This window comes from Mustela lutreola, chromosome 14, assembly GCF_030435805.1.
Source record: "Mustela lutreola isolate mMusLut2 chromosome 14, mMusLut2.pri, whole genome shotgun sequence".
NCBI classification, from domain to species: Eukaryota; Metazoa; Chordata; class Mammalia; order Carnivora; family Mustelidae; genus Mustela; species Mustela lutreola.
Genome location: NC_081303.1, coordinates 36,970,614 through 36,983,763, shown reverse-complemented (window position 1 = coordinate 36,983,763; position 13,150 = coordinate 36,970,614). Strand labels below are relative to the sequence as shown.

At 47.0% G+C, this 13,150-nt stretch overlaps 1 protein-coding gene across 12 annotated transcripts in view; it reads right to left on the bottom strand.

Annotated features, from left to right (window-relative positions):
* Positions 1-12,942, bottom strand: part of ENAH (ENAH actin regulator) — a 129,899-nt gene extending 116,957 nt beyond the window's left edge. For 11 of the 12 annotated variants that reach the window (XM_059145079.1, XM_059145084.1, XM_059145086.1 and 8 more), the window contains exon 1: positions 12,007-12,291. In XM_059145079.1, coding sequence (XP_059001062.1) covers positions 12,007-12,071 — 65 coding nt within the window. In that variant the 5' untranslated portion in view covers positions 12,072-12,291. The other variant, XM_059145080.1, reaches the window with a different exon arrangement.
* Positions 12,943-13,150: the final 208 nt, after the last annotated feature.

Below are 13,150 nucleotides of genomic sequence, written 5' to 3'. Positions count from 1 at the left end.
GATGGGGGAAGGGAGTGTCTCTGCTCAGCAAGGAGCCTGCATCCCCCTCTCTCTCTCTGCCTGCCTGCCTACTTGTGATATCTGTCTGTCAAATAAAATCTTTAAAAAAATAAAATATAGGTTCTCTAAGAGTTTAACTGGTTCCTTCCTTGCTCCTAGAGTGCCTAAAAACAGAAGTCATTCACACTCAAAGAAAAAAGGCCAAGGAACAGTCAGAAACCTGTACTTATTAAAATAAAAGTAAAGGTGCAACACAAAGAAAAGAGTAACTAGAACACACCAAATCCATAAATCCTCTAAATGCACCACAGCGAACTGCAAAACAAGGCAATGGACTGTTAATCCCATTTTGCACAGAAAGGCTCTGAGATCTGGACAGCCAAGGGAAGATCTCACAGTTGGTAAAGAGCAGAAAGGCTTTGAAGCCAAAGAGGATTCTGTTAAACTTGACTATCTCTTCCCAAAATGAAAACACCTTGAAAAACTTCCACATCCAGAGGAATATTAAAAAGATGACGGAGAGAGTTTCCTTAAAATCGATGATTTGAACAAAATAACAGACAAGTATCACAAAACACTAAACCAATACAAAATAATCCTGTTGTTCTCCCTTAAGTAAAAAAGACTACAAGAGAAAATTTTAAGTATTATTTGCAGATGACATTTTGAAAGAAAGCAAACACAAATATATGAAATGGTCTCTACCCTCATGATACCATTTACCACTCCTCAAAGCTTGTGAAAAGCAATTAATGGCTACTCCCCCCACTAAACTATAAGCACAAGAGAATGCATCATGTCTATGCACATCTTTACTTTTTTAAAGTGGTTTCTGAGGATTTATCTTACTGGGCCACATCACTAATTTTGGAATCACAGAGCAAGAAGAATCATGCAGGAATTGTGCCCCCCCTAGACCACGACCAGTTCAGTCTTAATTCTAACGGTGAAGGAAGGCCACTGAAGTGGGTTAGGAGAGGAGGTGACCACAAGGGAACCGCAGAAAGGGCTGACTACCGCAGAGAGAGCAGATTGGATGGGACAACAGAGCCACACAACAGCGAATCCAGAAGGATAGGTCTAGGAAAACATAATACAGGGCAAAATAGGTCCAGGGGTCCTGAAAGGATGCATTGCCGGACCCCAGGAAGATGTCAGGTTGCCCAAAAACAGAAAAGGAACCCTAACACAGAAACATCCACTAATGAACTAACCGTTTTGAAACTCGGTCCCTATCAACTATCTGTGCCTGGCGGCACTGGCTCTGTCAGTCGGTTTCCCCTCCGCCCCACTGGTCTCTCGGTGACAGGCACAGGCTTCAGTGACAAAGCAATGCGAGCCATGTAGGACGTGCAAGTGCAAGCCTCATGAAGCCACTCCAAATGAGGAGCACATTTCCAACCAGTGGCAAAGCCACAGAAATGACAATATGAGAGGGACCCTGACGGGCCAGGAACCTTGAAGAACTTAACGGGCAGGAAGGGTGCTCTGTCTGCTGACCCGGCTGGCGGCTACAGAGGTGCGCACACACAGTGCAGACCCACCAAGCTGCATGAACGTTTGTTAATGAGCACGTCCAGCAGTAGATGGATTACACCTTCGGGGGAGAAAAGGGGACACTGGAGATGACCCTCCTACCTCCGAGAACCACAGGGTCTGAACATGAGGCCAGCGTGGGGAAGAGATCAAAGACACCAGTGCGCCTGGGCTGCCGTGGGCCTGACGCCAGCTCTGCCTCTGGACCCAACTACAGGTCAGTAAACGTGGACGTTTAAATACTTTCAGTCTGTTACTTGCCGCTGAAAGCATTTTAACAGTTACAAGCAGAGAGTAACTGGAGAAAGCTAACAGAGATGAGGTAACAGGAGGTTAAAAGGAAATAACTGGAAGTTGAGGTAAACCCCGGGCCTTACTAGTGGAGCCCTGGAGTATTTGGGTGAAATGACCTTCTGTGGGATTATACTAGAAAAATCTATCACGACAGGAGGGGTATAGCTCCATCCTATCTTACAATTTTTAAAGAAAAATTATGTAAAAACAAGAACTAACACTTGCCTCATTCTTGTTCCTCTAAGAATTTAACACAGTTGCAACCACAGCATGAATGTTTTCATAATTTTGTTTCGTTGTTTAGGATTAAAGCCAAACAAATGAAGCCTTTTCTCCCCAGCCTGGCTATCACTGAAGTGTCGCTCAATCTAGGCCTGCCCCTTCCACGCAGCCCTGCTCTCGGACCAGTTACCTGCAGAAAATAAAGCATCCGTATACGATGAGATCATGGAGAAAACAAATCATTCCTCACACATAAACATTTTAGAAAACTTAAATACACACTTCAGTCCGCACAAGTTAACCAGGACAGAGAGGACCCTGGGCACACTGGTTGAGAACGTGAGCTCTAGAACCAGCCTGCCGGGCCGGGACCCCCCACTCCACCGGTTACTAGCAGGTGACCCTGGGCAAGTCACCGTAGCCCTCTGTGGCTCAGAGTCCTCATTTGACTCAGTAACAACAGCTCCTACTACTTTGTAAGTTATTGGAGGAGGGGCACCTCCTCCAACTGAGGGTGGCTCAGTCATTACGTGGCTGCCTTTGGCTCAGGTCATGATCCCACCATGATCCTGCTTGGCAGGGAGCCTCTTGCCCCTCTCCTCCCAGCTCCTGCTCTCACTTGCTATCTCTGCAGATCTCTCTCAAATAAATAAATAAAATGTTTAAAAAAAAAAAAAAAAACTTACTGGAGGAATATCAACCTAGAAATAGGTAAAGCATTTCAGGCAATGAGTACCCAATAACCATTAGCAGTTAGATTTCAAAATCTAAGAAAACCATAGAATGTAAATTCTGACTTTGGAATTAAGTTCTTAGCAAAGGAAAAACTTTAAAATCCCAGACACTATGTTTAAATACAAGCACATATATTTTAAGTAAAATTAAGAAAAGCAAACATGAGAACAGATGTACTAGCAGTGTAAATGAGCTGAAAGTTTAACTTCTAAATATAGAAGTTTTTTTAAAGGTAGCGCATCAAACCTACTGAACTAGAAACTATGTGATGCTGCACCTTCCTAAAGATGATGTGAGAAGTCTGAATACGGAAACAGAACAGAAAACTTCATACTATCAAAGGGTCAATTCTGTCCTTTACCCATTAGTCCATTACCTTAACACAATTCAAACTAAAACCCCAACAGGGTTAGGGATGTACCTATTCTTTTTATTTCATTTTTGTTGTAACTGATAAAATAATTCCACGACTAATCTAGAAGAATGCACTAAATGGAAAAGTAAATAAAGTTCTGAAAATCCTAAGAAAATGAACAGTAATTTCACTTCCTAGACATTCAAATATATTATAAACTTAGAGTCACTGAACTGTGAGGAAACAGCACAGAATGAGATAATTAACAAGTCCAGATCCAGAAGCCAGTGTTTATGGAAACCCAGGACACACTGACATGGCATTTTAAACCAACGAGAAAGGATGGGTTAGTCAACAAAGGATACTGACAGGTGATCAAACACTCACTATTTAGCTCGAGGTTAACCTAACGTCTCCCACATGACATCACAAGAAACTGCAGGTGGCTTACACTGAAGCATAAATAGAACCACCAAAGGAAAAGAAAACATAGGGGCGTACACATACAGCTTTCGGCTGGAGAAGGCAGAAATGATCAAGGTAAGGACAGATAGATGTGACACGAAATGGTTGTGCTTCTACACCAAAACAAACAAAACTCAAAGACAAGGTGACATATCTCCGCCACCCCTCCTCGCCCCCCAGCCCTTAACTCTGGGCTTGAGCATGTGCCTAGCTTCTGCCCAGGAGGCTGGGGAACAGGCTGTCGGCAGAGGTTTGATGAAAGTTTGCGCACTTCGATGGCCACTTCTAGGTGAGAGACGGAAAGACGCACCACAGGAGCCCAGCCAAGGGATGAAAACACACGGGCGAATCCGGGGGCACCAGCCCCAGGTGCACCCCGCCAGTTCACACACGGTCTACCAGGCAACTGATTTACCTGCACGACAAAGGGCTACTTGTTAACTACATAATAAATCACTGCAAGGAGGACTGAATATTCCACGGAGAAAACAGACAAAATGGACCGACAGACAACTCGCACAAAAACAAAGCTGTTCCATAATCACATGAGAAATGTCCGATTCTCCCAGCAATCAAGGAAATGCAAATCAAAACACAGAAGGGTGCCTGGCTGGCTTGGACAGTGGAGTGCGCACCACCTGATCTGAGGGTCAGGAGATCCAGCCCCACATTGGGTGTGGATAATGCCCTAAGTTGGCCAGAAGGTCAGTTAACTGGAACTCTCATGTATGTTGCTAATCTGGTAAAACTAATAAAATTCCCTTTGGCCTGGTAAATTCACCTCACTTATTATTCACTCACATATTTACTGTGTACTTACAGAAGCCAGTGCCGGGAACTAGGAACACAGATGGATCAGGACCTTAATAATTTGGGTTTCATTCTAAGAGTATGAAGATGCCACCAAAGGCTTTAGCAAGGAATAACAATAGTTGGTGGCCACTTTTAAGATTATTCTAACTGCTGCATGGAAGAGGGGGGGATGAGAATGGAAACAGGGAGACACTAAATGTTCCCGTGACAGGTGCCTGGCTAGATCACCTGGAGGAACCTGTGACTCCTGATCTTGGGATTTTAAGTTTGTACCACGCACTGGGTGCAGAGATCCACTTATAAATAAAATCTTGGGAACCCTGGGTGGCTCAGTCAGTTGAGCGTCTGCCTTCGACTCAGGTCATGATCTCAGGGTCCTGGGATGGAGCCCCACATGGGCTCCTTCCTCTGTGGGAAGCCTGCTTCTCCCTCTGCCTGTTGTGCCCCCTGCTTGTGCACACGCGCTTTCTCTCTCTGACAAATAAACAAATAAATAAAATCTTTTTTAAAAATTAAAAATAAATAAATGTTCACATGAGGTAACAGTGGCCTATACTTCAGCAGTATCAAAGAGAAGCAGCTGCAAACACACAGGTCGACCTCACAGGACCTACTAATAAAAAAAAGCAAGAGAAACAAAAAAAATCCTGCTGATTCTACTACTAGGAATTTATCACAAAATACAAGTAGATGTACAAGTACAAAATATCGAACATGTACACAAAGACATATATCCAAAGATGTTTATGGCAGTTTCATAATAACAAAAATAATGAAAAAAAATCTCAAAGTCCACCCCCTAAGACATAAATTAAGTAGATTAAGGTCATCCAAAGCATAGTGAAAAAATACTGTGCAGCCACTTAAAATTACACAGCTTGGTATTTAGTGACAAGAATTACATAGAAAGGTGCCAATTACAAACCATATAATGTAGTATAATTTCACCTTTATTTAAAACATAGACATACACACACAAACACATTTACAGCTGCATATGTGCATTACAAAAAGCCTAAAAAGCTACAAATCAAAACAGCAAAATTCTGGATGGTCTGGGTTTGAGTTATTAACATCTTCAAACTTTCCATATCTTCTAAAATTTACATAAAACCTGTACTGGCAGTTTATAACACAAGGAAAAAAGTCACTAAAACACAACACGACACTGACCAGGCATTTATCCGGACAACAGTAATTGGTTCATTCCCTCAAAATACTACACATATGAATGATTAAAGAGATTACAAAGTCATAAAAATAACCCAAGTTTTTAAATTAAAACTTCAGATTCATGAATTGTTGAAATTGTTAAAAACTGAACTGTCCCAAGTTGCTTGGGACGCTGGTGTGAGAGGAGGGGGAGGGCCATCTCAGGACTGCAGGTCTGAGCAGACAGTCACACGTGGGAGCCACAGAAAGAGCCCCTCACTGCAGCCCACGCTCCCCTGCGATCTGACCTAAAGGGCTCTTCATCTGATGCCACCTGTGCTCTGCAGATCTCAAATCTTCTTCCCTACCGAGTCGGCACTGTCAGGACGACCCACCTGGGCTGTCCCCACTGTGTGACTCCTCTGGATGCGGCCGCCATGGACATCCGTGGACTTGCTCCTGTGTGCATGAAGGCTTTCGCTTCTCTGGTATCCACACCTGGGAGCGTAACTCCGCGTTTCACTTTGTAAGGAACCGCCGAACTGTGTCCTAACGCAGCTGTCCCATTTTACAGGGTTCCTCATATGGTTCCCACAAACTGAGGAGATGGCAGACTTTCATGGAAATAAGGGATTCCCTCCTCTCAAGTCCATTTCATGTGCCAAGTGCCATGCCAGGGTTTTCTATAATTTCTGATTTAATTTTGCCAACAATTCTATAATGCAGAAAGCCTCTTCTTCTTACAGAAGAAATTCAAATCTCAAACTAGAAGCTATTCCAGAAGTTAACAAACTGGTAAATGTCAAAACAGAACCCAGATTCAGACTGACCTCAAAGCCTGTCCCCTTAACCCGCTGCCGTGCCCACCTGTACACTTAGATATGTGGACACGGCTTCACATCAAAATGGTTCTTTGGAAAAGCTGCATGTTAATTAAATTTATTAGAATCATTAAAAAACAGAAGCTTCCCCATATATAGAAATTTCTAGAACATATGATGTCTCCTGCATAAACCACCTCCCTCATTTATTTTCTTTAGCAAAATACACTTACGTGTAGAGTTACTTAAAACCTATCTACAGACTGCCTAAACATTATACAAATTAGCTTCTTCCATCAAAGTCCTATCAAAAACAAAACAAAACAAAACAAAAATGTGGGCACCTTCTGCTACAAGACTGAATTGTGCACCCCCCCAAATTCGTAGGCCAAAGCCCTAACCCCTGATGTGACTATATTTGGAGACAGGACTTTTAGGAGATAATTAAGATTAAATGAGGTCGTAGGGTGGGCTCTAAATCCACAGGACTGGTGACCTTACAGGAAGAGAAGAGAGATCTCTGTCTGTCTCTAAGTCTCCACACAGGGAGACACCACAAGAAGGCAGTTTGCCAGGAGGTAGTGGGAGCCCACCCAGAGCCAGACCTCACCAGCACCCTGATCTCAGACAACCAGCATCCAGAACTTTGAGAAAGTTAAGTTTCTGAGGTTCGAGCCACCCAGTCTATGCTATTGTCTGTTACGGCAGCCTGAGCTGAGAAATACATCTTCTTTGTATCAGAAACTAAGTAATTACGGGCATTTTAAAGCATTTAAAGCACCAGTGAGAATCAAAACAAAGGAGGCACTAAGTGGAACAGAAACAAGCTAACCCAAGAGACACAGAAAAAAAGCGTTTTGCTCAAAACAGTTATAAGTCTCATATCGAAAAGACTGACAAACAGAAAAACCCACCTTCTATTAATTCAGAATATAATGAGTCAGGGCAGGATCCTGGTATCCTCCAAAGAGCTTTGGAGCTGGACAAAGCAGAGTCACACACCTTTTGCCATTTCCATTTGTGTCTGAATAAGAGAAAAACTCTACCCCAATCTTGTGGTCCAGATACTGGCTTTTGTTTGAATTAAATTAACATTTATTACATGCCAAATACCAGAATATACCCTCTGGTACCCAGTCCAGCTTAAAGAATGTTAAAGGTGCTCCAAAAATGGTGCTTGTTACTGCCAGGGCACAGATTCTGGAAAAGAAAACCTGGGCCAAAGCCAAATATTGACATGAGCACCTTCCATTGGCCAAATATTTTACCAATACCATAAACAAAAAAATGCAATCCCTGCCCTCAAGGAGCTTACAAGGAAACAGGACAGAAAAGTCCATTATTTATAAAACAATATGATAAATGCAAAAGCAAAATATGTATATACAGAATATATGGGAACACAGGGGAATGGCTGGGGAGGGGGGTGGGTAGATAAATCTGGAACTACATCCCAGATGGTTGACAAAGAATTCCATTTTTGCTTTTTACTCCAGAAAGCTTCCTAAGCCTTTACTTGGGGAACCACCTACTGAGGTACAGCTCATCTCAGACTCTCTCCTTTAACTTTTACTCACACTCAATCCCATTCATCATTGGGGTGGGGGGTGGGGCATGTTGTGATTTAAGCAACACAGAGAAGGGTTACTTCTCTTCCTCTCTCACGACCACATAAAAATCAAAATCACATTTTCCCAAATCCGTCTTACATCCATGATGAAGACTGGGTGTTTTACAAGTTACACAATCACCCATATTTAAGCTGTGTGGAGGGTAAGGAACCAAAACCATCAGACTGGGATGTTATTTCTTCTAGGCCAGCTAAATGGGGTCTGCCTAGTTATTCTGCTTATTCCACCTAGGCTAGCAATGTACCAGAACGCTTGAACACTGTGCAAACGTCAGTAAATCTTCTGTTAATCCAAACTGTTACCAAGATTTATATACTTAATAAACATCTAAAACACAAACCGATGCCTACATAAGGAGCGCTGGCATTCCCCCAAAAATGCAAATTTGGCTGCTGCCCCTAAAATAAACCTGTGTGGGAAAGTCAGACACCCGACAGCTACAGTGTAAGCGAAGACCAACGAGAACAGAGGCACTTGTAGCTGCATCCGTTCCCGGACATCCTACTTGACACTCAACACAACAATCCTGTGAAAAAACAGGGTATGTCCATTTTTACAAGTCTGCTCCATTAACGAGCAAATCCTGAATCTTCTGAGCCCTGATCATTTGACACTCTAAAATGTGTATTAAGCTTATTATTACCATAAAGCAAAGTAACAAAAAATCATAACAAGTATCCCAAAGGTTTAAATATCCACAGAGGAAGGAAATGGTAAAAGATCAGTTTCCTGACTTATGAAATAAGAAGGCTGGGCTGGATCAGGTGATCAGATACGGAGCATTCCAGGAAACCCTCCCACCGCCACTCTCTGGGACCACGCACCTCCCAAAGCAACCCCGAGGGGGAGGACATCAAGCACTCTTTCCCTCCAAACCCAGAAACACATTTATGTGCCTATCAACAAGAGAGCCACTACCTGGAGAAGATAAGTAAAATGTTACCTACTTACCATGTAGGAACCAGAAGAGGCCCAGAAAGGTAAAGCAGACTACTCCAAAGTTTTACATAACTAGTCTAAGAGCCGAGCCCCGAAACAAGAGAAGCAACATTACTGTACTCGCTACACGGCATGCAAACATCTTCTCTTCCACAATCATCTGACCCCCACTACCCTGTCAATAACGGTCCCTTTTTACATATATTAAGACATGGATCAGTGAAATCACATGATTAGCTGCAGGTTCCCCAGCTAGCCAGTGGCTTCGGTGAAGCCTCACAACCCTACCACGCCTCTTCTTTCTAAGGTGAGAAAGTGACACAATGGTGAGTAGAAGCGTGGACTATTTACATACACAACGGACCCGCAAACATCAAAGCAATAATCTTCCAGGCTCTTCTTACCCACTAGTCTATGTACAGTTATGTTACGTCAGAAAGCTCCTCCTTCTGTAAAAAAGAGATCTTGGGGCTCCGGGGCAGCTCAGGCCATTAAGCATCCTCCCAACTCTTGAGTTTTTGGCTCAGGTCATGATCTCAGGGTGGTGGGATCAGCCCTGCATCGCACTGTGCTCAGTGGGAGGCAAGATTCTCTCCCTCTCCTTCTGCCCCTCCCTGCTTGTGTGCTCTCCGAAATAAATAAATCTTAAAAAAAAAAAAAAAATCTGGAGTAACCAAATAGTAAAAAAAAAAAAAAAAAGGAATCATTTAAAAGGCCTACACTCTATTACTACTACATATACACACACCTACCTCCAACACAAATCATCTTATTCTTTTGAAATATTACTGAAATGAAAAATAGTAGAACCAAGAACCTGGAAGTTATGGTAACAAAACTACTAGTTTTGGGGGCCTCCTCCTTTTCACTGTATTGTCTGAGAAACTTTTCATTTCTTTAGAGAATCTTCTTTAAACAAAGTATTAACCAGTAATTCTATATAGAGCTTTTCACATGTGTAGAATGCCTTAAAGATGGTCTCAGGAATGTAAAGCATTATCCACTCCCCTTCTGCCTAGGAATATTACACCCAGCCAGCTTGCTATTCCTGAAATTGAAGTCATCTGAATGATCTTATCACAAATACTTAAATGGCAACATATCCTCTCTTCGGAATTCTGACCAACTTCATGGAAATTCCTGCCCATCCATTCTTATTTCTGTACAGGCTTTAAACCATCAAGTACCTCTTAATATAAAGACTCTATTTAATACCCTAATACTAATGTCCTACTGCACTCAAAAGCATCACTGAGATGAAGTCAAATATTAATATAACCTGAAAAGCCCTTTCTTAAGCACCAAAATATCCCAAAGCTTTTTGCACCCGACACAAGAACCTTTTACTTCCACACCAAAGCAGCCTACTTTCCCCAGGATCTAAGGAAACTTGCACAGGGGAGTTGCACCAACCACCTACCAAACAATCCAATGCCTACCAAGTGAAAAGCTGATCCTCTTTTATGCTCCTCAATTATTCAGAATTCACCTACGAAGAATGGAAGAATTGCTGTGGACTACCTGAGCAAACCTTTCAGACCTGGCCACCCATGTTTTTGCTTTTATGCTACTGGCAAGTACCCACTCCAAATTCAGTAAGGAACAGGGCAGGAAGTTTAGAAATTTACAAATTGCTCTGCATTAGAAAAGGAACTTATAAGTAAGTGAACACGTAATTTACCTGTGACACAGACAACTACACAGGACAGGGATCAAACTTCACTGAGTACCCAGAACTTGACTTTTTTTTTTTTTTTTTTTTTTTAGTTCATAACTTCTGAATCAAAAAGCTTTTATGATTTTATTTTAAAATACCCCCGAGTTTTCGCTGTTCTACATTTCTCAATATTGAGATTGGGGGGGAGGGACACCTCGTAACTTCTGGTCTGCAAAACTCCTTACAGCATTGAGTCTTTAAGACAGAAATCAACAATAAATGCTACTAGAAGATATAACGTTACATATGTTTTATTACAGTTCCTGCGTTTTCAAGGACATTAGTACCCGGATTTAAAAAAAAAAGCTCAAACCCATGGTTCAAGTTTTTCCGGCTGAATTTTTCAGAGATGTTGTTTCTGGTCTGCACGCCATAATTACATTTTAAAATGATCCATTACATTTGGGAAAATAAGTTGTGTGGAATGACTAAGAAAAAGGGGTCACTTTTCTTTAAAAGCTTTAAACACATTTTTAAGGCTAAGAAAACCAGGGTTTGTAACTTAGAATCGGAGAAAACAGAATTCAAATCCCCAGTAAGCTGAAGTGAAAAACACAGTTATGTCACACAAAAACATATTTAAAAATAAAAATGGCAAAATGTTCAAGCTGGATAGAAAAAAAATAAAGAAAACTAGGGTTTAAAATGGAAACTACTTAAATTGAGAAAGAATCCCAATGACATGACATTTTCTCGCCAAAGCAAAGGAATCTCAAGGCTCTGCCGCTGAAATCTCATTGTACGGCGTTATGAAGGTCTTGGCAACGGCTGGCCATTAATCTCGAGCACAAAGGGGCCTCCGCGGCGAAGGCAGGAGAGCCCACCTCCCCTTGAGGCCGAGCGCAGCCCCCCACGGGACCCCCGGCGGCGAAGCCCGAAGGCCAACCCGCCCCGAGTCCTGCGCCAGCCCCCGGGGCTCCCGGCGCCGAGCGGGCCGGGGCGCACAGTGCGCGGCGCGTCACCACCAGCAGGGCGGGCCGGGGGAGGGGGGGGACACGCAGCCCACCGCGGCTCCCGCGCGGCCACCGCAAGCCCGCTTCCCGATCGCACGCTGGCGCCGCGGCTCCGGGGAGGACCCGCGGGCTGCGAGAGGGGAGCGGCCGCTACAGTGCCTCGCGGCCGCCCCGGAGGCCAACGCGCCCTCCAGACGCAGGCCCGCGCCGCGCCCGCGCCCCCGCCCCGCCGGCGCCCGGTCACCTTCCAGTGCTCGGCGCCCACCGCGCTCCGGCACCCGCTACCGCACACTCGGGGCTCCCAAACTTTTCTGCCCTCCCCATCCCCCCCCACCCCCGGTTCCAGCCGGGATGCAGGCGCACGATTCCTCACCTCCGCCCGGAACAATACCCGTCTCCCGGCAACGCGCACGCCAGGGCCCGCGACCCCCTCCCCATCCCTATCCCGGGGCCCGGCCGGGCGCGCGGGCGGGGGAGGGGACCGGCCGAGCAGGGCCCCGGGGACGGCAGGCGGCGCCGCGACGAGACCCAGCGCCGGGTGCGGAGCGAGGCCCGAGGGACAAAGGGACGGAAGCACTGGGGCCGGGCGGCGCCCGCCGGGGGTGGGGGCCTCCGCCGGGTCGCGGCGCCCGCCGCACAATGGCCCGCCGCCCCCGCCCGCGCCCTCACCTCATGGTGCCGGCGGCCCGCGGCTCCCCGGCGGCCGGGAACGCGGGGGGCGCGAGCCGGGGCCTCTCCTCCGGGGGCGGGGACGCGGCTGGCGGACGGCGGACGGCGGCCGGCGCGCGGCTCCTCCTCCGGCGGCCGGCGCTACACCATGTCCCCGCACAAAGCGGCGGCGCGGGCAGAGCGCGGGAGACGCAGCGGAGGCCGCGAGGCTGCGAGGGCGGGGGCCGAGGCGGGCGGGCCGCCGGGTGCGCGTAGTCCCCTCTGCGGGAGCGCCCGGCCGCCCTGAGAGGGAGCCCGCCGCCGGGCCGAGTGCAGGCGGCGTCGCAGCCGCGCAGGAGAGCCGCGAGCGCCGCGCGGGGCCGGGGAGGCGGGGCTCGCGGCCGGGGAGCACGCAGGCGCCGCCCTCGCTCCCGCCCCACCCCCCTCCTCCCCGCCCCCACCCCACCCCCGGGGCGGGGGCGGGGTGGGGGGCGCGCGGCGAGGGGCGGGGCAGGAGCGCCCCCGCGCCGGCCGACGGATCCCGCTGGCCTGCGGAGCGCGCTCGGCGGAGTCCTTTTGTGGCCTCGGGCCCGCCGGCTGCGCTCCCCGGCGCCGGGGTTGCGGGGGCTGCGGGGGCTGCGGACTCCCCAGCCCGCGCCTGGGCGGGGGCGGGGCACCTAATCACGACAGGGGGGCCGCACTGTCCTCCGGGACCGCCCGCGCGACGCACCAGTCGGGAGACACGCTCCCCGGCAGTGGGCATGACCTCATCGGCGAGCGCACGCGGTTCCGGGCGGAGGGGCGGGGGCTGTCGCCTGGCGGTGGGGGCGTTTGTGGGGGACCCGGCGACCAGGGGTCAAGGGCCCTGT